This window comes from Lactuca saligna, chromosome 7 (assembly GCF_052625555.1).
Source record: "Lactuca saligna cultivar CGN05327 chromosome 7, ASM5262555v1, whole genome shotgun sequence".
Classification (NCBI taxonomy): Eukaryota; Viridiplantae; Streptophyta; class Magnoliopsida; order Asterales; family Asteraceae; genus Lactuca; species Lactuca saligna.
In genome coordinates this window covers 22785025-22809514 of record NC_136423.1, presented here as the reverse complement: position 1 = coordinate 22809514, position 24490 = coordinate 22785025, and the positions used below count along the sequence as shown (strand labels likewise).

Genomic DNA, 24490 nt, shown 5'->3' with positions numbered 1-24490 from the left:
ACGTTAGACAATGTCTCCGTAAGGTTGCTGATGGGCATTTCACATCAGCAGTGAAAGTATTATGTTCATCTGGGTTTGCTCCATATGGGGATGCTACTACGAAGGCATTGGAGGATAAGAATCCACACAAACCACCACCATCCATGCCGAGTACCATATGTTCAGTACCTCCCCTTGTGGTTGATATTGACAATGTCCTTGGGGGCATTAAATCATTCCCTAAAGAAACCTCGTGTGGGAGATATGGGTTGAGAGCTCAACACATTTTAGATGCTATTTGTGGAGAAGGTTCATCAATTGCCAAATACCTTATATGTGCTATCACATGTGTGATTAATTTATGGCTAGGGGAGATACCCTTTGAGTTTGGCGGAATTTGTTGTCTCTGCTCCTCTTACACCGCTTCTAAAACCTGAAAAGGGAATACAAACTATTGAAGTAGGAACTATATGAATACGTTTGGTTTCCAAGCTAGGTATGAAAGATGTTGGTAAAGAAATGACCAAGTATCTCAATGATTTTCAGTTCAGGGTAGGGATGTCGGGTGGCGCTGAAGCCGTATTACATAGCACCAATAGAGTGTTGAGTGAACGCCACAATGACGAGTCTCTTTCCATGCTTAATGTGGACTTCTCCAAGGCCTTTAACCTTGTTGACAGATCTGCATTACTTCATGGGGTCAGATTAAGGTGCCCTTCTATATCCTTATGGGTAGAATTCCTATATGGTCAAGAAGAAAGGTTATATCTTAGGGACACATATATTTGGTCTTCTACTGGAGTTCAAAAAGGAGACCCCTTGGGACCACTTCTCTTTTTCCTTGTATTGCACCCACTCTTGCATAATATGAGAGACAATTGTAAGATTCTTCTCCATGCATGGTACCTGGATGATGGCACACTTATTGGAGATTCTGAGGAGATGACCAAAGCCTTAGACATCATTAAGGCTATTGGCCCAAAATTGGGCCTTCAATTGAATATCAAGAAAACCGAGCTCTTTTGGCCCTCGTGTGATGGAAGGAAGTTGCGTGAGGGACTATTCCCAGTTGGCATCGAGAGGCCACCATTGGGGGTGAAGCTTCTCAGGGGAGCTGTTAGCAGAGATGCTAGTTTCGTTAGCAACTTAGCCATAAACAGAGTTGAAGGCACTGGTAATTTGATGCGCCATCTATCCCAATTGTCTGACCCACAGAGTGAGCTCCTTCTACTTCGGTCTTGTATGGGTATTGCTAAACTTTTCTTTCGGCTGAGGACATGCCAACCTGTTCACATGGAGGAGACGACGTTGTTCTTCGATAATGGATTACGCGGGACAATTAAGGACATTGTGGTTTATGGTGGCCCCTTCTTTGGCGACTTACAGTGGCGACTTGCTTCCTACCCATTTGGTTTGGTGGTTTGGGATTATACTCGGCATTAGAGGCTACCGCATATGCTTTTATTACCTCAAGGCCCCAATCTCGGGTATTGCAAGACCACATCTTACAGAATAACAACATTTATGGTATGGATTGTGATTATGGTTGTGCCTTAGATTCTTTTCATAACAAGCTTTCGGACATTGACCTTAGCAATTTTACTACTAAGGACACCACCCACCACCCCCCTAAATCCCATAATACATTGGCGAGTGCCCTTTTTAGTAAAATTATCCAAGATATGGAAGTGAATTTCAATATGACGACTCGGTAAAAAGCAGGTTTCCAGTGTTTACGTGAAACGCATGCTCAAGATTTTCTTCTAGTTATCCCTATAGATGGGCTTGGCCAACATATGTCTCCGGTGGGGTATCGTACCATCCTCAAATATCGACTCATGATTAACGTATTCCCAGCCGATGGGATATGCCCGGTATGCCGCATGGCATGTTTGGACTCTTTCGGCGAGCATGCATTTCATTGCAAAGAACTATCGGGGCTCAAATATAAACACAATATGGTTAGGGATGTTTTGGTCGACATATGTAAGCGTGTTGGAGTTTCTGCCAAGAAAGAGGCTCCTGTGAATTTCCTAACTGACCCGACAAAAGAAAGGTCAACCCTTAGACCGACTGACGTTTTTATTTTTGGATAGGTTGGAGGGAAACATGCATGTGTGGACCTTACAGGGGTATCCCTTCTCGTAAGGTTGAGGGCCGGGGGTTTCACGGCGGGACAGACTGCATTAAAAACAGCTACATGCAAGGTCACTAAACATGAGAAACCATGCATGGAAAATCAACACGCGTTTATACCATTTGCATTTGATACGTTTGGTTTCCTTGCGCCGGATGCGGTTGAGCTTCTTAGTAGACTACAACGGATCATACATAGCAATGTTATATTCCTAGATCTATGGATGTAGTCTTCAAAAGAATTAGCTTTACCATACAAAAGGGCTTAGCGGCGTAACTTGTTGCCCGTTTACCTTCTTTTTCGTTGTATAATGATAACTAATATCAATTATTTTGATAGAAATGAAAGAACACTAATTATTTGTTTACTTTTAATAAACATTCTTATCTTTAAGTCTTCACTTTTCATGATATATATATATATATATATATATATATATATATATATATATATATATATATATATATATATATATATATATATTAGGGGTGTGCGCGGTGCGGTTTGGTGCGGTTTCGAGTCAAAACCGCAAACCGCACCGCATATGCGGTTTGAATATTTTAGAAACCGCAAACCGCACCACAGATGTTCAAACCGCATGATGCGGTGCGGTTTGATGTGGGCGGTTTATGCGGTTTAGTTGCGGTTTGTGCGGTTTGATGAGTTGTTTAACATTAAATCTATCAAAAAACTAAAAACCTGACCGGGTTAAAAAAATGATTGCTTTCATTTTATAAAAACAAATACAATTTTCGAGTTAAATCGTTTTTAATAAATTGTGACTCATGTTACTATAGTTTTGTAAGTATCATTGTTATTGATTTATATTGCCATTATAATTTATATATTCTTGTAAACCATGAGATCTTGATCTAATACTGATTTAATTTACGTTATAGATATTTGGTTATTGTAAGAAATATATTTATATACATCATTTCTAAATCGTGATTTGAAGTTATAACAAAATAAAGAAAAAAAAGTATATATATAACATGCGGTGCGGTGCCGTCTGAACCACAGTTTTATAAATACAAACCGCAAACCACACCGCATAATGCGGTTTGATAAAATGATGAACCGCAAACCGCACCGCGAAATTCTAAACCGCATTATGCGGTGCGATTTGGTGCGGTGCGGGCGGTTTGTGCGGCTTTTTGCACAACCCTTATATATATATATATATATATATATATATATATATATATATATATATATATATATATATATATATATGTCTAGTTTAAGAAATGTAAATTAATTTATATATATGAATTTAATATTTTAAAATTTCATTTTGTTTAGAATTGAATTTTTTAGTTACTTTTCTTAATTCAAATCTTTAAACTTTTTACAAGTATTAACAAATTATTTATGTATAAATAATTTGCACAAAAAGCTTTATAACTTATATCCCTTCAAATTGAAAACATAACCAATGTGCTTTACAATATAGTATAAAATATAATCAAATATTCTTTTTTTTCAATATAAAGTAAGCTACCTATTACATTAAATATATTACTAAACATTAAATATATTGTGTTCTTAATTTGAATAATTTATTAAAAAAATATATTTACCACTTACAGAAAATTTGAAGGTTCTACTGGAAAAATAACGATGAATATTATTCGTGTTTTTAATCTGGTTGTAAAATTTTGTTAGTCAGCTAGATTTTAGTTTTTTCTTTAATTATTTGTATCATCCCAATTTTTAAGACCAAAAAATTTATTTTAGGATACAAATTTAGAAAAACAATTATAAGAAAACATCATCGAGTCACATAATTTCATAAAACCATAACCACATGTCTCAAAACCATATCATAAAAATAGTAGTAACGTCATAGTACAATCCCAAGAATCTCATAATCCGGAAATCCTGTATGTGTGATGCACTGCTACCGTGCCAGCTCCTTCCCCTTCGATGAAGAGGTAACTAAAAACAAAACTGAAAACTGTAAGCAGGAAGCTTAGTGAGTTCCTCCATCATACCACATACCTCAAAACTAACATACTGCATGACAATTCTGGGGTGCCCGACCTATCCTGTCTGGCAATTCTGGGGTGCCGACCTACCCTACATGACATTTTTGGGGTGCCGACCTACCCTACTTTACAATTCTGGGGCGCCGACCTACCCTCCGGTTTATCTTATCCGGTTACAGGGACTATTTCACCCCTACTACTACTACATAATAGCATATCATAAACATATTGTCAAGCATATCTAGGGCGCCCGACCTACCTTCGGTCCTTACGACAGTAACACGGGGATTGTTCTCCCCACTACATACTATCACATAACATCATATCTAGCTAGCACATAATCACAACAGATAACAACATACCAGATAATTATCACGAAGACAATTATCCCTACAATAACTCTTACTAGTGGGCCGACCTTGGTGCCTTAGACCCACTTCTACTGGAAGGTAACTCACCTTAATGTCGTGCAGTAACTGAACTGTCCTCGGTCCTTATGACCATAACTCACCTCAATGTCATGCCCGACCTACCTTCGGTCCTTATGACCGTAACACGAGGACTATTCCCTCCACTACATACTATCACATAACATCATATCGGGATATTGCCTTGAACTCACCGAGTTCATCATTGAACTCGTTGAGTTCCTTGATCTTCAAGTCCATATTCATGTCCATATTTTTTTATTCCTCTTCTAAACTCAACCAGATTGCTCAGAAACATAAAAAGTTGGGGAACCATGGCCCGACTCGCTGAGTCCCATGAACAACTCGTCGAGTCCCCCAAAGTCCAAGTCCATATAATTGATTTCAGTCGGGCTTATTGCATCTAAAGCATAGATCTGGCCTCCTAGGGTCGATATAACACGTAAAGTTACAAACTTTACACGCATGGATGGGTGCCATGAAGCTAAAACACCATAACTAAGCCATAAAGGAGTTCTAATACATGAGATAAGGCCATAGTTCAATAAAGGTGGCAACTTTAACCTTCCTGAGCTCAAAAGTTCCCAGATCTGAAGTCGTTACTCTATTATGCACTCAAATCCCGAGAGTGACTTAGAAATGACCCAAAAATAACAATATATAAGCCCTAAATAAGATCTAAGTGATGGAAGACAAGGTTGAATCTTTTTACCTCAAACAAGTTGGAAATGCAACCAAAACTCTGGATCTATTGCCTTCTTCTTGGACCTCCAATCCTTTCCTTCCTTCTCCAAGCTTCAAATCACTAAAATGGCATATAGTAGCTCAAGAACACGCACAAACTAATTAGGGTTCAAGAATAGGGCCTGAGGGTGATGGAGGCTGGATTGGAGGCCATATAAGTTCTTTAAATATGGTGCAAACTCTAAAATTTAGGGTTTCATCCAGACAACTCTACTTGTCGAGTCGGGGTTTCCGACTCATCGAATAGACTCTTCCACCTGCGTCCAAGATTCTCCCCTACTCGACGAGTTTGGGGCCTCAACTCATCAAGTACCAGTATAAAAATGCAAAAACTCAAATTTAAAATACGTACCGGGAACTAGGCATTAAAAATATCCCCCACTTATTTTTCAACTTCGTCCTCAAAGTCTATTGCTACATCCGGAAAAAGCTCGGGGTAGTGCTCCCTTATCTCGTACTCCGACTCCCAGGTCCATTTGAGCCCTTGCGGTGCTGCCTTTGCACCTTCACCAGGAAGACCCTCATGCTCCTCATATCCTTCATCTTCCTATCGAGGATAGCTACTGGTCGCTCGATGTAGTTCAATGTAACGCCCGCAGATCCGGGCTAGTCGATTTAGAGGCAATAGGGGTCGAAAACGACTTTTCTACTAAAAGATTATTTAGAATAAATAATCTTAACCAAGTTGTAGAATATGTCACAAGGTTTCCGTACATATAAAGAACGCCGAAATCCGAGTTATAACGAAGAAGTTATGACCCGTCGAAGTTTCGCGTCGAAACCGGCACGGCGTCGGGAAGCGTAAATAGTAAATTTATGATAGAGAGAGATTTAGCCTTAGCACTCTAAACGAAAGTCGTAGAATATGTTAAACTAAGAACATCGATAAAAAGAACGCCCAAATCTGACTTCGTATGCAGAAGTTATGATTTTTCGAAGTTTCGGATTAGCGGTGTACAGCCCGAAATTCGAATTTTAGATCGATTGATTTTTAGCCGACACAACCTAAACAAGAATCGAAGATCTCGTTATTAGTAGCATAACGATAAAAAGACAGACGAAAATGGACATCGGATAAAGAAGTTATGAGATTTTAACGGATCAATCCTGTCCCGGCCTGTTAAAAATATAACTTTAAAAATAAAGTCAAAACTAGCCGACGGAGTCTAAACGAAAGTTGTAGATTACATCTCCACCTACGCGTGGATATAAAGAACTTCAAAAACGGAGTTCGTATGAATGAGTTACAAATTATAATAGCATATTTACGTATTAAAATAAAGTATAAATCATGTATACGTACACATATATATACATATGTATATATCATTAGAAAGGTATCGACGATGCGGTCATTATAAGACTAATGTTGAGTTCTTTCGACATTAGTTTAGTACAAATATCATTAAATCCATTTAAAATAGTATTATAGAGGGGTGTTTAGTTGTTTATATAACTAAAAGGTCATTAAGTAATTATGGAGGGTAGTTTTTGAAAATTCAATTAGTATAAATAAGAGCCTTGGGATCTCATATTTCTTGCACCATTCTCTTGATTCAAGAGTCTTTCTCTCCTTATCCCCCGAGCATTTTGGTCCCTCGTGATTCGACTTCTCTTTCTGTAGTTTTAGTATAGTAAGGTGAGCGCTGAAGCGTTGCACGAATCTTTCTTAGAAAGATTCAGCGACGAAGTTCTGCCCCTGCAGAGCCCGACTCCTAGCTAAAATCCCCTTGAAAGTAAGTTATACTTACCCTATTTTAAATATAGTTTATATTTAAAATTTGTATTGTTATTATAAATTTATAATAAATATTTGAGCTATTATTATGACTTATATAAGTGTCGTTATAATATCTTTTAACTACTCGCGGTACGGGGAATCTGGTTTAAAGGGCCGCATAGGGTTGTTGGATTTCAGAAGTGCTATACGCCAAAATGGTCCTGCCCTCCGGTGTTTTATGTCTAGCCCCTGTCTGTACATAGTAGTTGGAAAGTATTGTTTAAACGCTTATATAATAATAATAATAAGACTAATAATTAGTGACGGTAATATTAGACTAAAATCTAGTGGTGATAATATTAGGTTTCGTCAAAGGAAATTATTTTAAAGTAAACGAAGCGCTGTCCGAGTACCGAGTCACCACCTTCTCAGGTGAGTGCATAGTCCCTTTCATCTTACACATAGATATGAAGTATTTTATATAAACTACGTGCTATGTGTGCATATTATCTGAATACTTGCTGTCTATGCTGGATGAACGTTTTATACATGTTTTAAAGAATTTAAGCTGTATACGTATTTTATATATACGAATATGTTGGGTATGAGATGGGTAGATGAATGATGAGAGATAGAAGATGATACATTGGCAGTTATAGACTTAGTGCCTATGGGACAAACACCGGTAGCTATGGACTTAGTACCTGTTAAACGTTGGTAGCTATGGATTTAGTACCTGTTGGGAATTGGTAGCTATGGACTTAGTACCTGTTGAACATTGGTAGCTATGGACTTAGTACCTATTAGATAAAGACTGGTAGCTATGGATTTAGTACCTGATGAATAGACCATAGCAGCTATGGAATTAGTGCTTTATGAATGAACATTGGCAGCTATGGATTTAGTGTCAGTCCTATAACCCTGGAGGTAAGGGACTTCGGAATAAACGAATGCAGGATAGATGACACTTAGGTTAAATCCTTAAAGAGTAAAGAAGATAATGGGGATGGGTAATTGGGTTGATTGTTTGATTGAACATAGTAATTATATTATTGTGGGTTGAAAACCCTATGTACTCACCAGGTTTCCCAACCTGACCCACTCAGTTTATGTATATCACAGGTGACGAAGTGAAGTGACATTACACTGAGAGATTTAAAAGAGATGTAGATCACTAGTGTAAATCATTGTAAGTTCTGTTTATGCTTATGTTTCGGTATTAACGATGACATCCCAAACATTTTAAAATGAAATAAATACGTTTCTTCGAAAATGTTTTAATAACGTATTTACCATGTTTTTCTGGGAACAAATTCCGCAACCTTTTTATAAAATGAAGTACTCTGATTTTTATAAAGCATAAACAAAATCGGTCTTTTCTGGCCGTGATTTTGGGGATGTCACATTCAAGTTGTCATCCACCTGAATATCCTCTAAAGTCACCACTGCAGAGTTGTCTACCAGACACTTCCGCAGCTGGGAGATGTGAAAGGTAATGTGAATCTGGCTAAGCTCGGCTGACAGATCTAGCCTATACGCCACCTTGCCCACCCGGGCTCCAACCTTAAAGGGACCGATGTATCTGGGGCCTAACTTTCCTCGCTTTCTGAACCGGATGACACCTTACCAAGGTGACACCTTCAGGAGGACCATATCCCCAACCTGGAACTCCAGGTCCGATCGGCGCTTGTCGGTATAACTTTTCTGCTGACTATGAGCAGTCTGAAGCCCGCTCTGGACATGTTGGATCCTCTCCGTCGTCTTGAGTATCACTTCTTTACTCCTCATGACTCTCTTCCCAAACTCGCCCCAGCATATCAAGGTCCTGCTGTAACGCCCGTAGATCCGGGCTAGTCGATTTAGTGGCAATAGGGGTCGAAAACGACTTTTCGACAAATGACTATTTATAATAAATAATCTTAACCAAGTTGTAGAATATTTCTCAAGGTTTTCGTACATATAAAGAACGCCGAAATCCGAGTTATAACGAATAAGTTATGACCCGTTGAAGTTTCGCGACGGAACCGGCACAATAACGGGAAACGTAAATAGTGAATTTACGACAGAGCAAGATTTAGCCTTAGCAATCTAAACAGAAGTCGTAGAATATGTTAAACTAAGAACATCGATAAAAAGAACGCCCAAATCTGACTTCGTATGAAGAAGTTATGATTTTTCGAAGTTTCAGATTAGCAATGTACAGTCCGAAATTCGAATATTAGATTGAGCGGTTTTTAGCCAACACAACCTAAACGAGAATCAAATATCTCGTTAAAAGTAGCGTAACGAGAAAAAGATGGGCGAAAACGGATGTCGGATGAAGAAGTTATGAGGATTTAACGGACCAATCCTGTCCCGGCTCGTTAATAATATAAAATTTAAAATCGAGCCAAAAATAGCCGACGGAGTCTAAACAAAAGTTGTAGAGTACGTTCTCACCTTCGTGTGGATATAAAGAACGTAAAAAACGTAGGTCGTATGCGAAAGTTACGAAATTTTGAAGTTGTAACTCGAAATTGCGAAGTCTGTTGCAAATCCGATGACGTGGCGCAATCTGGACCCTCCATCGCTGACTCAGTACCCGCCTCGGATGAGTGACGGTCGCCCCTCGCTACGCCCAGTGTCCGAAGCTTGGTACGCCCAGCGTACAGCTTCACCCCTCGGTCCACAAGCAGCCGCGTAGCTCTGGTCTTCATCCAACACGTGGCTCGTACGAAGCTTGCTGGCACTCTTATCCGAACCATTATGCCTAGCGTAGGTCTGAGGTACGCCCAACATACCGAGGCCTCGCAAGGCTATATAAGGGGGCCGAGATTTCTTCATTCTTCACACCATTTTTCACTTCTCTCTCTACAAACTTTCTCTCTCTGAGTGCTATAAACCCCCCCTAAGCCCTAGTTAAGCCCCTTAGCTCCCGAGGGAAGCCCCGAGGCTCCCGTAGTCCCGAAAAAAAAGGAGTTTTTCGGTTTCGAAACGCTGCTCCAATTAAGTTCTGGTTTTCAATAAAATTCGCTATAAGTGTGCTACGCTTACGCAATTTTTAATATAGCTTTCAAATAATTATAGGAATGTTATTAGGTCCTTAAAATAATTATTTGGGCTATTATTATGAGTTATATTGAGTGTTATTAACGCTTATATAATAATAATAATAGTCAGACTAATTAATTTATCGCGGTTATCGTTAAACTAAACCCTAGTGGTATTGGTACTAGGTTTTATCGAAGGAAATTGTTTTGAGAGTATCGAAGTGTTGTTCGAGTACTAAGTCACCACCTTTCAGGTGAGTGCATGGTCCCTTTCATCTTACACATAGATATGAATTATTTTATTATAACTTACGTGCTATGTGTGCATATTGTCTGAATACTTGCTGTCTATGCTGGTGAAAGATTTTTATACATGTTTTAAATGATGTACACTGTATAAAGTATTTTATATCTACAAAATATGTTGGGTAAAACATGGGTAGATGAATGATGAGGGATAAAAGCTGAAATAAAGGAACATTAGTAGCATGGACCTAGTGCCCTATAGGTATACATTAGCAGCAGTGGACCTAGTACCCTATAGATGAGCACTGGCAGCTGCGCCATAACCCGTAGATGTTTCAGATCTATGGTAAACGTCCTAGTAGCTGTGCTCTAAGGACAGTATCGGCAGTTGCGCCTAATAGGGAACCTTATGACCATGACAGTAGCGTTTAAAGGTCAATACCGGCAGAAGCGCCTCATAGAAAATGTCCCAATTCTGGCAGTTGCGCCTAAGTGACCAGATTAGCAGTTGCGCTTGACCAATGTATCATTGGCAACGATGGACTTCATGTTATTTCCTTAGGATGATCCTTAGGAATGAATGAATGAGAAATAGCTGATTCTTAGGGTAGATCCTTAAGAATAAAGAAGATAATGGGGATGGGTAATTAGGTTGATTGTTTGATTGTTTAAACATAATAATTATATTATTGTGGGTTGAAAACCCTATGTACTCACCAGGTTTCCCAACCTGACCCACTCAGTTTATTTATATCACAGGTGTTGATATGAAGTCACATTACACAGAGATTTGAAGAGATGTAGATCACTAGTGTAAATAAATGTAAGTTCTGTTTATGCTTATGTTTCTGTATTAACGATGACATCCCAAACGTTTTGAAATGAATAAATATGTTTCTTCGAAAATGTTTTAATAACGTATTTATCATGTTTTTCTAGGAACAAATTCCACAACATTTTTATTAAAAGAAGAACTCTGATTTTTATAAAGCATAAACAAAATCGGTCTTTTCTAGCCGTGAAAATGGGGATGTCACACCTGCACTTCCTCCTGTATAACATCTCGAAAAGAGGATGGTCAATACTCGCGTGGTAGCTATTATTATAGGAAAATTTTGCCAAGGGAAGGTAGGTATCCTAGCTACCACCAAAGTCTAAAATGCATGCCCACAACATATCCTCCAAAGTATGGATGGTTCGCTCTCTCTGGCCATCCGTCTGCAGGTGAAAAACGGTGTTGACGCGCAGATGAGTACCCAACTCATCGTGAAACTTCTTCCAGAATCTGGAAGTGAGCCGCACATCTCTGTCAGAAATCATGGAGACTGGCACTCCGTGTTGTGCTACTACCTCTCGAATGTAGATGTCGGCCAACTTCTCGGCCGAAATGCTCTCCTTGATCGGAATGAAATGGGCGCTCTTGGTCGATCTATCCTTGTTGACCCAAATCGAATCCACTCCCCCATGCGGTCCTATGAAGCTTCGTGATGAAATCCATAATAATATCTTCCCATTTCCACATAGGGATATTCAACGGCTGTGTCTTGCCATGAAGCCTCTGGTGCTCGGCCTTGACCTTCCTGCAGGCCAGACATCTCTCAACGTACCAGGCTACATCCTGCTTCATGCAGGGCTACCAATAATCAGGATGAAGATCTCTGTACATCTTCGTCACCCCGGGATGGATAGAAAACTTGGATTTGTGGGCCTCATCTATCAAAATCTTTCATACTCTGCCCTAGTATGGAACCCAGACCCTCCTATGCAGGGTCAACAACCCGTGATTATCATCGTCAAATGAGGCCACCTGGCCTATGATCCGCTTGCACTTCCGGCACTCCTCCTTCATACCCTCAACATATGTATCTTGTATCTGCTCCAAAAGCGGAGTCACCACTATCATCCTCAAGCAAATATCTCTAATCGGGGGCTGTTTTGTGACTAAGTGCATCGTCCACAACATTGGCCTTTCCCGAGTGGTATACGATCTCACAATCATAATCCTTCACCACATCTAGCCATTGACATTACCTTATGTTCAGATTTAGCTGATCCATAAGGTACCTTAAACTCTTGTGGTCCATGTAAACGGGATATCTGACCCCATATAGGTAGTGTCGCCAAATCTTGAGGGCGAAAACAACCGCCCCCAACACCAGATCGTGTGTCAGGTAGTTTTCCCCATGAGTATTCAGCTGACTCGAGGCGTAGGCGATAACATGCCCCCTCTACATGAATACCGTGCCAAAACCTGAAATGGACGCACCACAATATACTACAAAATGCTCCACGCCCTCTGGCAGGGCTAGGATCGGTGCCTCGCACAACCTTTGTCTCAATGTCTCAAACGCTGCCTTTTGCTCAGGCCCCCATAGAAAGACAACAACTTTCTTCATCAACCAGGTCAAGGGTACGACTATTTTGGAGAAGTCCTGAATGAATATTCGATAATAGCCTGCCAATCCCAAGAAACTATGAATCTCAGATGGAGACCTCGGAACCTCTCATCTCATTATGACCTCTACTTTGGTCGGTTCACCAAAATCCCCAATTGGTTGACAAGATGCCCTAGAAACTGCACCTCGCGCAACTAGAACTCACACTTGGAGAACTTGGCGTACAAGCTCTCCCTCCTCAGGGTATCCAACACCTCTCATAAGTGTTCCTCATGCTGCTCCTATGTCTTGGAATAAACCAAGATATCATCAATGAAAACTATCACAGACCGAACCAACATCGGTATACATACGGGATTCATGAGATCCATGAACGCGACATGAGCATTGGTGAGCCTGAAGGGCGTCACCACGAACTCCTGGTGGCCATAGCAAGTCCGAAAAAGCAGTCTTTTGTATATCATCGTCTTTGACCCTCATCTGACGGTAGCCTGAACGCAAGTCTATCTTGGAAAACCAAGATCCCCCATGTAGCTAGTCGAAGAGATCATCAATCTCGGGAGTGGGTAACGGTTCGTCACCGTTACCTTGTTTAGCTCCTGATAATCTACACACATTCGATGCGACCTATCCTTCTTCCTCACAAACATGATCGGGGCTCCCCAGGGTGAACTTCTCGGCCTAATGAATCCCTTGTCTAACAGCTCTTGCAACTGTGTAGACAACTCCTGTATCTCAGGAGGATCCTGAACTCTACCTGTATCTCAGGAGGGTGAACTTCTCGGCCTAATGAATGCCTTGACTATCGGAGTCGCACCAGGGACCAGGTCGATCCTGAACTCTACCTGTCTCTCCGAAGGTATCCCAGGCAGCTCCTTTGGGAATATGTCTGGTTACTCTCGCACCACTGGTACATCACTCACATTCTCCTTACTCGCCTCCCGGGTATCCATAATGTAGGCGACATACACTGTGCAACCCTGATGTAGGTAGCGCCTAGCCCTCGTTGCTAAACATATAGTTGGTCCATACTGTGGTCTTTCTCCCTGATTCACTAACTCTTCCCCTTGGGGTCCTGGCACGTACCAACTGCTGCGCACAGTCGATCACCGCCCCATTAGGGCTCAACCAGTCCATGCCTATGATAGCCTTATTCCCACGTAACGGAATGGGAACCAAATCCACTTGGTAGCGCTCCTCATACAACCTCAAAACACAATCTCTGAAAACCTATGATGCTCATACTGATCAGTCGTCAGCAATCTTGACCTCTATAGGGCAATCTAACATGCCCGAAGACTCAGGGAACCTCTTACTAAGTGCAAGAGACACAAATGATCGGGTAGCCCCCGAATCGAATAACACCTGAACCGGGATACCATCTACATGGAACGATCCTAAACAAAATACATAACATGGCACATAAATATCATAAAGGACATATAATAAGAGCTAGGGAGAAGAAAACATACTCATCACTACATCAGGTGCGGCACGCGCCTCCTCGACGGTCAAATGGAAGGCTCAGCTCCTCACCAATGGAGCATCTGTCTTGCCCTATCGGCCATCCGTAATCTACAGGGTCGCTAGAGATGGCACCGCCACTGGCGCTGCTGCTGCCAATCTCGGGCAGTCGGCCTTTTTATGTCCCTTTTGATTGCAATGGAAGCAAATCAGTTACGATGTCTAAATGGTAGGGGTAGGGGGAGTACAATCCTTGCTAAAGTACCCGATCTTGCCACACTTGTACTAGCCTGATGATCCTAATCTACAAACTTCATTATGCGTCCTGTCGCATTTCCTGTAGCGACTCTGGCCCGGCTGGCCCTTCGACCTAGTGTCGGATCCCTTAGGTTTCTTCCCCGAAACCCTAGTAACGTGTCCATTCCATTCCTTCCTCTTCCTGAGGTGCTCTATATCATTCTCCCTCTCCCTCGCCCTTGTGATCATGTCATTAAATGTCGGGCATGCTGAGTAGCTAACATGTTTCCGAATGTCATCCCTCAACATGCCGTGGTACCGAGTCTTCCTTATCTCCTCATCCCTTGCATACTGTGGCACCAGTAAGGCCCTCTCCCGGAACTTGGCGGTAATCTCCGCCACTATCTCAGTAGTCTGTCGCATGTCAAGAAACTCCATGGCCAGCTGTTGAAGCTCCATAGCAGCACAAACTCAGCCCTAAACCTGGCCACAAAATCTGACCAAGTTATAGCCTCAATGGTTGAGGCTCCCAGTGAATGACCAACTGACTCCCACTAATCTCTAGCTATGTCCCTCAAACAACCTGCAACATACCATACCTTCAACCCCTTAGGGCAGAAGCTTGTCAACTGGGTAGACTCCATGTCTACAATGCATCTCCTGGCAACAATAGGGTTATTCACCCCGTGGAAGTCTGGCGCGCCACATCCCCTAAAGTCTTTGAAGGAGAGTGTGTGGGTCCTTGCTTGGGTAGATGCCATGTCGCTCCTGAATTCCCTAAGGCGATCCTCCATCAGCTCGATAATCCCTTCCTTGATCGACCTGAAAATCACCAGGGTCGACTCAAGTATGCCTATTGTGATCTCAGACGCGATGAACTCGCGTAGCCCCTCATCAACTAGCTCGGAACCCGAACCCGATCCTGAACCTGATCCTGATCCTCCTACTCTGTGATGCCTAATCACCGCCATTCTGAAACAATATACATAAGTACCAGGGTTATACATAATCTCGAGAGGTCTCATACACTCTACAAGTTCCTTGGTTTTGTATTGGCCCTCCTTGATTCGAATACATATCCTCTACTTTCAGTAGTACGTGCCCATACTATATTCCACATCTATCTGTACTTTCCTCAAGGATTGCTTTAACTTCACCAAGTCTCTTCTACTACTGCTGCACTCTATGCTAGTCTCATCCTAGGCTTACCCTAGGGTAACTCCTCCAACCCACTCTTCGCGCATCAGTTGCATAAGGAGTCCCTGCTACTTTTACCTAACTAGTTTGTGAATACCATCATATATTACTAAGACAGATAGTTCTTTGAATGAGAGGTCCTACCCTATAACGGTTGGACTGAAACAAGAGCTGCGAAATAGAGTTATACCTAAGCTTCTGAAATTATCTATTCCTTGCAATATATAACTTAGCGTATTCGTTTACTAATTAGTTAAAGCTAACTAGAACTCCTACAGAACAAGGCAAGCAAAATTCAGGCATCGAGTACCTAAACCAAGCATATCCTATCCAGGATATCATATCACCGACTACTCGGTACTATCATGCAGCTCAATAAGCACATACAACAGGCATATCAGGCATCTTCCTAGATCCTTAACCCTATTCTAGCATGTAGTTCTCATACAAATACAGTAGGCATAAAAGGCATCCTTCCTAGAACCTTAACCCTATTCTAGCATGTAACTATCATAATCATATTATATCATAACATAAAATATATAGGTATCTTGGGGAAACTTACTTGAGCTCAGCCGGTTGCACGCATCATACACCTTGCTCTTTCTCAAAAATCTTTACTTTAACTTTTGGAAAAACTATTTTCTTGGGAAAATCTTTCAAACCTTCTATTTGAGTCCAGACACTCCTGAAAGTGTGTCTGAATCCCTCAAACCAAGGCTCTAATACCAACTTGTAACATCCCAATTTTCAAGACCAAAAATTTCATTTTAGGATAACAATTTAGAAAAAAAATTATAAGAAAACATCATCGAGACTCATCATTTCATAAAACCATAACCACATGTCTCAAAACCATATCATAAAAATAGTAGCGATGTTAGAGTACAATCCCAAGAATCTCAAAATGCGGAAATCCTGTGTGTAATGCGTTGCTACCGTGCCAGCTCCTTCCCTTTCGATGAAGAGGTACTTGAAAACAAAACTGAAAACTGTAAGCACGAAGCTTAGTGAGTTCCCCCATCATACCACATATCACATAACTAACATACTGCCAAACAATTCTGGGGTGCCCGACCTACCCTGTCTGGCAATTATGGGGTGTCGATCTACCCTGTCTGACATTTCTGCGGTGCCGACCTACCCTGTCTGGCAATTATGGGGCGCTGACCTACCCTCTGGTTTATCTCATCCGGCTACTGGGACTATTTCACCCTTACTACTACCATATAATAACATATCATAAACATAATTTCAAGCATATCTGGGGTGACCAACCTACCCTTCGGTTCTTAAGACCATAACACGGGGACTATCCCCCCTACTACCTACTATCACATAACATCATAGCAGGCCAGCACATAATCATAATAGATAACGACATACCAGATAATTATCACGAAGATAATTATCTCAACTATAACTCTTACTAGTGGGCTAGCCTTGGTGCCTTAGACCCACTTCTACTGGAAGGTAACTCACCTTAATGTCGTGTAGTAACTGAATTGTCCTCGGTGCTGGGATCAACTCATCTCAAACTCCTACACATAAAAACCTTCCTAAATTACCATTTCATACTCGTAACCCTTTCAAGGGTCAAATCAGGTCAAAGTCAAAGTCAATGTCAACACCGTGGTCAAAGTCAAACTTTTGGTCAAAGTCAACTTGCCGAGTTGGTCCACGAACTCGTTGAGTTCCATAATCCATAAAATACTAGAACTTCGATCCTACTCATCGAGTCTTTTAAGAACTTGTCGAGTTCTCCTTCATACAAAATCGGGAACTTTTGCTCATGACTCGCCGAGTTCATCCTTGAACTCGTCAAGTCCTGATTCATATAAGTTGGAACGTTTAGCCCTTGACTCGCCGAGTTCTTCCTTGATCCCGTCGATTTCTTCTTAATATCGTTCGGGACATTACCTTGAACTTGCCGAGTTCATCCTTGAACTTGTCGAGTTCTTTGATCTTCATATCCATATTCACGTCCACCTTGTTGAGTCCTCTTCTAGACTAAACCAGATTGCTCAGAAACAGAAAAGGTTGGGGAACCATGAACTGACTCGCAGAGTCCCATGAGCAACTCGTCGAGTCCCCCAAAGTCCAAGTCCATACAGTCGATTTCAGTCGAGCTTATTGCATCCAAAGCATAGATTTGGCCTCTTAAGGTTGACATAACACATAAAGTTACAAACTTTACGTGCATGCATGGGTGTCATGAAGCTAAAACACCATAACTAAGCCATAAAGGATTTCTAATGCATGGGATAGGGCCATAGCTCAAATAAAGTGGCAACTTTAAGCTTCATGAGCTCAAAAGTTCCCATATCAGAAGTCATTACTCTATTATGTACTCAAATCCCGAGAGTGAATTAGAAATGGCCCAAAAATAACAATATGTAAGCCCTAAAGAAGATCTAAGTAATGGAAAGCCAAGGTTGAAGCTTTTTACCTCAAACAAGATAGAAATGCAACCAAAACTCTGGATCTACTGCCTTCTTCTTGGACCTCCAATCCTTTCTGTCCTTATCCAAGCTTCAAATCACTAAAATGACACAAAGTAGCTCAAGAACACCCACAAACTGATTAGGGTTTCGAGAATAGGGTCTGAGGGAGATGGAGATTGGATGGAGGCCATATAAGTTGTTTAAATAGGGTTCAAACCCTAAAATTTAGGGTTTCATCTAGACAGCTCTACTCGTCGAGTCGGGCCTTCTTACATGTCGAGTAGACTCTTCCACCCGCATCCAAGATTCACCCATACTCCAGGAGTTTAGGGATTTAACTCGTCGAGTCCCAATATAAAAATGTAAAAACTTATATTTAAAATATGTATCGGGAACCGGGCGTTACATTATTATTATAAAAAGGTCTTTGCCTGTGTTTTTTCTTCATAAGAATGAAGGTTTAAGTTTCATTTAAAAAATGTGTAAGTTCTAATGGTATGGTCAAGATGCTATGTGTAGGTATACCACCTGATATTACCTTGTTGGCCAAGGTATGAACTGAACAAAGAAGAAGAAAAAAAAAAGAGTAGGGAATTATTTGGTGAACTTTATTGCTGAAAAAGTTAATTTAAACATCCTAAACATTAACCTCATTTATACTAATCAAATAGAATCCTCATATTATACTAAAACTAATAAAAACAACCTTCTAGAATCAAAGTAATCCTAATATAATAAAACTTTCCTTATTAACTAACTGATTAATCGAACAATCATCCCCATAATCGGTTTGTCCACGTTTATCACTTGTAACCGCTTCTTCGCCATTAACATATTCACAACCTTTGTTCATCGTCTTCCCGAACCATCCTGACTTTTCTCGGACACCTGACCTCCATCTCGGTCACGTCCAAAGTCCTCCATACCCTTTTGATTGTTCACAACACACGTAACATGTAACATGACATCCCGCTGGATACGTTCATTACCATCTAGACTTTTCCCGGATTCATGACCTCTCCCTGGCCACATCCAAAGCCATCCGATTTGAACTTCCACCCCCATAATGTCCACACCGTGTTGTTTCTCTAATCTCTTCATTTGTTCCGATCACCTTTGCTCAAAGAGACATCTCCACCGACCAAGAAAACAAGGACACCTGCTTCACCGTTCTTTCAATCATGCCAAATAGACTGAATCCAAAGTCACCTGCTTTGACAGATCCTTCCTGCCCACTTTTCACGCACCTACGTTGGTATCCCCTTATCACGAATAAGTCAAACTTTCTTCCTCGCCAATCATTGTTGTCTGATTAATGTGAACACAACCCTTTGATTTTTCATGCCTTTTAATTTTAACCGACCAACGTCTTATTCTCTTTTTTGATAATCCCGACCTAATCAAACTTGTTCTGAGAGCACTTTTCCACCGAACAACAAGACAAAGTCACAACTACCTTTAACGTCTTCCGTCACCCGCAAAACGAACTGAATCAAATCCACCCGCTTTAACGTCTTACCTTCTGTTTATTCCACGCCTTCGGTTAGTCTCTTTTTACCTTAGAACAAGCCCGATCAAGAAAAAACAGGGCTGCTGTTGAGATGCTTCAACTCACGCTAAAAAATAATCACACCCCTTCAACTTAACCCGATTCCTGTTGCGTCTTCCCTATAGCGAAGGCTACACTTTTTTTTTGAAACCAACTGTCCTAGGCTCTGATACTAAGTGTATGTATACCACATGATATTACATTGGTGCCCAATGTATGAACTAAACAAAGAAAAAGAAAAAAAAAACAAGAATAAAGAATTACTTTGTGAACTTTATTGCTGAAAAAGTTAACTTAAACATTTTAAAGATTAACCTGGTTCATACTAATAAAATAGAATCATCATCTACTACTAAAACTAAAAAAAAAACAATCTTCTAGAATCAAAGTTACGTTAATTTAATAAAACTTTCCTTATTATTAATCCAACACTATCTTTTAATGACATTGAGAGTCAAGTCTCATACGAGACATGTATAATTTATAAGCAATTTAATAGTAATTTAGATTTATGCATTTTTATTCTAAAAATAAAAGAAAATACAAAACACTTGAAACAAAGTTTATTAAGAAAAAGACATCTTTAAGAAACATGCATGCCTATTGTATGTTATATAAAAAGTTTCATTAACATTGGAAAAAAATGCAATTAAATAATTCTTTGTCATTTCGCTATATTTAATGTATTGTTTATATTTAGCTAAACAATGTATTTTTATTGAACAAGGTAAAAAAAATATTAACCAGAAAGGATAAAATTATTGTAAAAAATTAAAAAATAGTTTGAAGAAAAGAAACTTTCCTCTTTATCTCCATGGATATGCGTGTATGTATGCCAATAAGAAACACGACACGAGAGAGATTTGTTTGAATAGGAAGGAGACAGAATTGACACCCTCCCGGAATTACAGGGCGTCACCGGCAGCCACCCTCTCTCTCTTCTTTCTCTCTTTCTCTCTCTTCGTACTCTCGCAGTGGCAGCGTAGCTGCAGCTGCTACTGCAACTTTTGCAGCAAATCACAGAGGATTAAAGACGAAATTCAATCAACACCCCATCAAAAGATGTGATTTTGATGTGTATCTATGTGCAATTATGCAAACAACCTTTACTTTTAGAGAGAGAAAGCGAGAGAAGAAAGAGAGTATTTAAGAAAGTTTCTTTCTTTTGTGTTTTTCCACTTTCATGAATTGCGAATTTGTTTCCGGGTTTGTTAAAGAAAAGAGATTCTGAGATGATGTGTGGTTTAATCGATCTGAACACCGTTAACGACGATGATACCGATGAGGTTTCCACGTCGTCATCGTCTTCTAACGCATCTGGTTCTATCACTGTTCCTGCTCCTGCTCCGGCGCCAGTGAGTTCTGACTTTACTCCGGTGGTGTGCTGTTTGGAGTTGTGGCACGCTTGTGCCGGACCTCTGATATCGCTACCGAAGAAAGGAAACGCCGTTGTGTACTGCCCTCAAGGTCACCTCGAACAGCTACAATCCAGCGGCGATTGTCCCACCTCCGGCGACTGTAATCTCCCCCCTCACGTGTTTTGCTGTGTTCTTGACGTCAAGCTTCACGTAAGTTTCATTCTTGCTTACCATAATCTGTAAATTAGTGACCAATCAGCTCATATATTAATGAACTTTCATGTAATTAGGCTGAAGCTGGAACTGACGATGTTTACGCTCAAGTTTCCTTGATTCAAGATCCTCAGGTTTGTTTACATTTTGATTTTCAAGACTATAATTCAGTTTTGGACTATGGTTTTTAGCTTAATTTTGTTCGGCGGCATAAAACAGCTTGAGCAGAAATGGCGTGAAGGTGGTCGGAAAGTCGAATCAGCGGAGGACGACAACGCCGTGGCTGAAAAGTCGACAACGCCGCATATGTTCTGCAAGACACTCACCGCCTCCGATACCAGCACCCACGGCGGCTTCTCCGTCCCCCGTCGTGCCGCCGAGGACTGCTTTCCGCCACTGGATTATAAACAACAGAGGCCTTCACAAGAGCTTGTAGCCAAAGATCTTCATGGGACCGAATGGAAATTCCGACATATCTACCGAGGTACAAAAACGAAATTACCATTTTACCCTTTGAAACCATCTTCTAATTTGCAATAATTATGGAAAATTATTATTGAATTCGAGCAGGACAGCCTCGGAGGCATTTGCTAACGACTGGTTGGAGTGCGTTCGTGAACAAGAAGAAGCTTGTGTGCGGAGATGCGGTTCTTTTTCTCAGGTGAGGGCATTTTGGTCATTTTGTGTGGAAAAACGTGAGGGCATTTTAGTCATTTTGCGACTGATGTTTCAGGGGTGATGATGGAGTATTAAGGTTGGGGATCCGAAGAGCGATTCAAGCAAAGGTGGCTTCGAGTTTACCAAAGTTTTGTAGTCTTCAGATGAATGACTTTGCGACTGTGGTCAATTCCATTTCTAGACGAACTGTTTTCAACGTCTATTATAATCCAAGGTAACTAAATAACTATTTCTTTTTGACTTTAATGTATACATGTTTGTATTTTATTCCAAAATACACACAAAACTTTGAGAGAAGCGGATAAATATTTCAGCTATACTCTAAAGAAAAGGGTAAACTGGTAAAATTTGTCATTATATTCAGACGTTTACCTCTTGATAAAAGTGTAAAATTGTCATACTTGAGGAAACAGACATTTACTTTTATCCAAAACAGACTAAATTATGATTTTACTCCTGTTAAAAAAATAAAAAAATAAAAAAAATTCTTGATATTCGTAAATCTCAACGTGGGAGCAGTTGAGAGGTAAAATGAATAAGAGCAAAGAACTAAAATGTTAGTGTGTTAATGAGTTTTAATTAGCCCTTAATGAGAACGAAAAAAATCGTTTTTTTTTTTACACAAGATTTTTAGTTTTTTTGGGATACTTTGGAGGATTAGGACGCGAAGGGTATTTGTGTCTTTTCCACTGACAACACAAAAAATCAAAAGTAAGTTTTGTCCCTTTTCTTAAAGGGATGAAAAATTGCAATTTTTGTTACATTGACATGAGTCTTTAAAAAAGAAGTGTCAATTGTCCTAAGGTCTTGATTTCTAGTTTTTTGTAAGCAAAATTACGTTTATGCCCTCTAAATTCAACAAACAAAAATGCCAGGGGTGGTTCATCAGAGTGCATCGTGCCATACAACCGGTTCCTAAAAAGCCTTTCCATTACATTCTCTCCCGGAATGCGGTTCAAAATGCGACTCGAAACAGAAGATTCAGGAGACCAAAGGTTTGCCAAATCCCATAATTCCCAACACCATTAAAAAAAATAATAATAATAATTAAAAAAAAAAAAAAAAAAAACTCATTTTTTATCGCGAAATTTTACAGATCTACAGGAACCGTGACCGGGGTTAGCGAAATCGATCCCGCTAGGTGGCCCGGATCTAAATGGCGATGCCTAACGGTACAAGTTCCTTTTAAACTTTATCTTAAAATTCCAATGTTACTGTAGAAATTGTTATTGTTACTGTTACTGTTACTGAACGCTGTTAATATTTATTTCAGGTACGATGGGACGGTGTGGAAGTTCCAAGGCAAAATAGGGTTTCTCCATGGGAAATCGAGCGATTGGGTCCCGTTTCGGAAATCGGAAGCTTCGTGTCACCGATATCGAAAAGGACACGTACCGGTTTTCCCGTTCTCAAAGGCACATATTTTTACTTATTTTTAATTTTTTATATTTAACGTAAAAAACGACAAACCATAACTTTTTTACGTATTTTTTTACAGATCGGACAACCTCGGACTTGGGGGAATCTATGAGGTTCCACAAGGTCTTGCAAGGTCAAGAAATTTACGGGTTTTACCCTTCAAATAACATCAGAAATCAAACAAGTGTAGGCTTTGGTGAATCTTTAAGATTCAATCCGGTCTTGCAAGGTCAAGAAATAACTTCAAACGGAAATTTATGGAGTCAGCCGTCGAGGGCGTTTTCGTCATCTTCACCTTCATCGGTTTTAAGGTTTCCGCAACCGATTGGTCGGGTTCCCGACGGTTATCCGGTACATCATGTTGATAATGTGAAGGCTTTTAATGATCAAAGCCGTCGAGTTTTTGTTAGTCCGATGAAGAAGCTTCCGGAAGAACCGGGTTCGACGGCTAAGAATAGTTGCCGGCTGTTTGGGTTCTCGTTGACCGAAGGTATGGAAGCTTCTCGGTGTCCAAATGAGGATTTAGTACATGCAAAAGGGCCTTTAGGGAGTTGTACGAATGTAAGTGATCTTTTTCATTTATCTATCTATTATACCATTTGATTTTATCTTTTCCCTTTTTTATTAAGACATTATATTTTGAAAGATCTATCCAATTATGGCATTGTAACATTTAATTGGATGGAGTTTTCAAAGTATAATGATGTAATACGAAAAGAAATGAAAGCAGGATGCTATAATAATAAACAAAACAATGGAAATATGTTGCTATTCCTTGCATTTTTTTATTAAGACTTTATCTTGATGGTTTATTTGATTGGGGTGATTTTATTTGATATGATAGGAGAGGGTTTATCCATGGTGTCGATCAAATGATGGTTGTGTACAAGGATTGTGAAGATGGTTTGACTCTTGTTAGTGGCTAGATGGAAGCTTTAGGTAAGAAGTTTTTGAATACTATATTTATTTTGACATCCATATATTTAACTTTTAGTCTACAAATTGTTGCTATTCTTGCCAAATTTTGAATTAAAAGAATAAGATTTGACCCTTTCTTTGGAGATTGTAGTAATATTGTGGGTGGTTTTGCAGGGAACTTTGGAGATATGGTTTGTGGCAGGAGGTGAAGTGAAGTGGTGGTATTGTGGTTGACTTTTTGTTGTAGTTTGACTTTAGTAGTATTAGTATTGGTTTTGTTTAAAAGAAAATGCTTAATGATTAACATGTACTTAGGATGAATATTAGGTCATGAATTCAACAA

General features: G+C 40.1%; 2 protein-coding genes across 2 annotated transcripts; both read left to right on the top strand.

Annotated features, from left to right (window-relative positions):
• The first annotated feature begins 498 nt into the window (after positions 1-498).
• Positions 499-1422, top strand: LOC145006736 (uncharacterized). The gene has a single exon (XM_078965793.1). The coding sequence runs from the start codon at positions 499-501 to the stop codon at positions 1420-1422; it is 924 nt and encodes a 307-aa protein (XP_078821919.1).
• An 18972-nt stretch (positions 1423-20394) lies between these two features.
• On the top strand, positions 20395-24490 carry LOC145005023 (auxin response factor 3-like). The gene is made up of 11 exons (XM_078964072.1): positions 20395-21129; positions 21210-21266; positions 21352-21616; positions 21703-21793; positions 21866-22024; positions 22686-22805; positions 22907-22982; positions 23084-23225; positions 23309-23790; positions 24074-24168; positions 24322-24490. The coding sequence occupies exons 1-10, from the start codon at positions 20794-20796 to the stop codon at positions 24125-24127; spliced, it is 1782 nt and encodes a 593-aa protein (XP_078820198.1). The 5' UTR covers positions 20395-20793; the 3' UTR covers positions 24128-24168; positions 24322-24490.

Excerpts from the sequence above, each read along its gene's own strand:
- LOC145006736 (XM_078965793.1), top strand. The coding sequence starts at position 499 with ATGACCAAGTATCTCAATGATTTTCAGTTCAGGGTAGGGATGTCGGGT.
- LOC145005023 (XM_078964072.1), top strand. The coding sequence starts at position 20,794 with ATGATGTGTGGTTTAATCGATCTGAACACCGTTAACGACGATGATACC. Across the intron at positions 21,267-21,351 it reads CCTTGATTCAAGATCCTCAG|CTTGAGCAGAAATGGCGTGA; the intron begins GTTTGTTTACAT and ends GGCATAAAACAG. Across the intron at positions 22,025-22,685 it reads AACGTCTATTATAATCCAAG|GGGTGGTTCATCAGAGTGCA; the intron begins GTAACTAAATAA and ends CAAAAATGCCAG.